Raw genomic sequence first — 2,836 nt, forward strand, 5'->3', positions numbered from 1 at the left:
TAACGTTTTTAGTAGCGGAACGCGTTACAGGCCATGCTGCCGATTGTGAAACCTCTCAATCAGCAAGTACCTTCTTGTGTGGCGTTTCTTTATGAATACTGCCGTGTACACAGCAGTATTGTGTGCTTGACCAGAACTACTGGTGTACCCTGAGACGAGATACGTGGAAGCTGTGATATGTGTATGATGGGACGACTGGGTGAACGGATCCAAATGTTAAACCGAGTTGGGTGATTGCTTGTTCCGTTCACGTAGATTTAGTAAGATAAATTAAACCGAATGTCGATTCAATGTCGAACGAGCAGAGTGCAAGCAGCACGAGCATTGGAAATCCAGTTCTCGCTAGATATGTACGTTTTGCAGTGAAATTTGCTAGCAATTGTATTGATATCTCAAGAGTCTACAGCTTGAAGTTAAATTATCGCGACATTTGCTTGGGTGACTTGAGTGTTATTGAGTGTTTATTAGATACCACAGTGCATGTTTGAGCCATTCAGGGGGGGGGGGGGTGCACTTTGGTTTCCCCACCAGCTCGTGTAGTACGTCCACAAGACGGATACAGTAAACACGGTGTTTGGGAAGCTGGCGTTTCCGTAACTAGTTATTGCCGATTGTATTGCTTAGCAGAAAACAAAAGTAAAAGTGATTAGACTAAAACAAGTACCAGGGCCTTGCCGACTCACACTGTGAGCGGCAAGCTCAAGCAAAGCAGGACTGCTTGTGCTAACTGCAACTGCAAGTAGTACCAGCTGGATGTGACTGTAACTAGCATTCACGTCCAAAGTGCAATGCTTTCAACCTGAGCCCGACGCTACAGCTTGTAATACTTGGAGTATTAGTCGGGTATCTTACAGGTTATTGCGCCAGTTGTGCTACCGGTATAGCGAGCTAACAGAATGAATCAACAACTGGCTACCTACCATGGTACTTAAAACAATGAATTATTATATTATAAACATGTATTGTAAAACCTGTTGGAACGCCCATCCAAGAAAACCATTATTAAGCTCAAGTTTATCTTTTAAGTCGGAGTTGTGCTTTGTTGTAATAATGACTTAAAGTCGTACTTAAACCAACTCAGAGTAAACTATGTCTCTCCCATTCTGACACTCTCCCTTCGTTACGAACTTGCCAACCACGATATACTCTGCTGATTACAAGTATCGCGCGATGACTCTACACTTCGCATATCTGTGCCATGCGAGGTTGTAGGGCGCGTGTTAGGAGTATCTGGGTGTGCTGTTCGTCGATGATATACGCAGTTCGAGGAAACTGGCTACTTGCTACCAAAAGAGAAAGAAGTGCGTCCGGTGTACCATGCGGCTGTCGTGTCGTGGGTTCGTACACTAAAGACCACCCCTGCTTCTACGTCGAAGAGCTGCTGGCGGAGGTGAACGACAGTTTCCTCAGCAGCGGCGAGGTCTTTCGTCGACGTGCGTACTTCGTCTGCTCTGCCTCGAACTGAATCTTTCACGAAAGGTATTAGAGCGCCGTGCAGGAGAGGCACTGCTATCTAAAGTGGATACGTACCTAACCAAGTTGAGAAGTTTCTACAGCTATCCAGAGCAACTGATATTCTCGACGAGACGTCCAAGAACGGCGTGGATTCAATGAAGAGATACGCTTGGTCTACTAGAGGCGACAGGGCTGTGGTCCTGGTCCCATTCAATTGAGGCAAACGTGTGTCTATCATGGCGGCGTGTGTTGTGCGCGGCTTCATGGCGTGGGAAACGACTAGCGGAACCTCCACTCGTCAGCGCTTCCACCAAGCCTTTATCAGACAGGCGGTGAAGCATCTGAACCCGTGGCCGCTGCCAAGGTCCATCGTGGTTATGGGCAATGACCTGATACACATGTACAAAGAGATTGAAGAAGTGGTGCATCGCTGTGGGGCTATATTGCTTTATCTGCCTCCCTATTATCGAGGTCATGTTCGGCCGATTGAAGAACTGAATACAACGGCACACCAATTTGGTATTTCCTCAGTACCCCGAATTTGTACTGAAAGTGGCAATGAAACGATGCCTGCGGAGCGGAGAACACGGCTTCAATCTGTTCCACCACTGTGGATACGACTTACGAGGCGTCAATGTTGCTGCCTTCACGACAGAATAGTAACGCGGGGAGGCTGAAGGGAGGAGGATGGGCTGGGCGGGTGGAACAATTTTGTCGAGCGAAGCGATAATAATTCAGATTTAATGCATTGTTTTAGACTAAAACCAGAGTGTTCAGGTGCTATTCGCTCATGTGGTCGACGTCTTCGACATCCTCGTCTAGCTCAGGCGGTGGAAAAAACGACGCAATGACCCCACTTACCAGAAGGTTGGGGTTGGGCAACTCCAAAACGCGGCGGAACTCTGGTATGCTGAATGTTAGTGGTATCTCACGAGATCCGTTAATTTGCACGTTCACGGTGCCATATATGATTTCCTCCTCGGCCTTCTCCTCGGCCTTCTCCTCGGCCAGCATTTAGTCAAAATGGTGGGCCTGAGAGAATGTTGCTGAGTCAGGGACAGCAACGACAATTCCTTCAGGCTGACGGGCATGTTAGATCGACCAGTATGTCCGCGCAATTTCACCTACTTGGAGCTTTGGCCGCTGCTTCAAATAGCTGTCGTTAGTAGATGCCGCTTCTTGGACTCTGGCGGCTGTAGCACGTCTTGTTCCGGGTACGGTACGCCGCTCTTTCTTTGCTTCAAACACGAACACTTCTATTTCGAAAGGACATGAGTCCTTCGTTCTCTTCTGATAATTGGTATAAGCTGATGCTATAAAAGGGGCAATGTTGTCTGCTGATAGTGTTACCCAATATCGCTGCCGAGCTGTCTGGCTTGGC

General features: G+C 47.8%; 1 protein-coding gene across 1 annotated transcript; it reads right to left on the minus strand.

The window, feature by feature from the left end:
• Positions 1–2,235: 2,235 nt before the first annotated feature.
• On the minus strand, positions 2,236–2,469 carry PPTG_00446 (hypothetical protein; the record flags this gene model as incomplete). The annotated part of the gene is made up of 1 exon (XM_008891848.1): positions 2,236–2,469. One exon carries the CDS (start codon positions 2,467–2,469, stop codon positions 2,236–2,238), a length of 234 nt encoding a protein of 77 aa, XP_008890096.1.
• Positions 2,470–2,836: the final 367 nt, after the last annotated feature.

Source organism: Phytophthora parasitica (assembly GCF_000247585.1).
Source record: "Phytophthora parasitica INRA-310 unplaced genomic scaffold supercont2.1, whole genome shotgun sequence".
Lineage (NCBI taxonomy): Eukaryota > Oomycota > Peronosporomycetes > Peronosporales > Peronosporaceae > Phytophthora > Phytophthora nicotianae.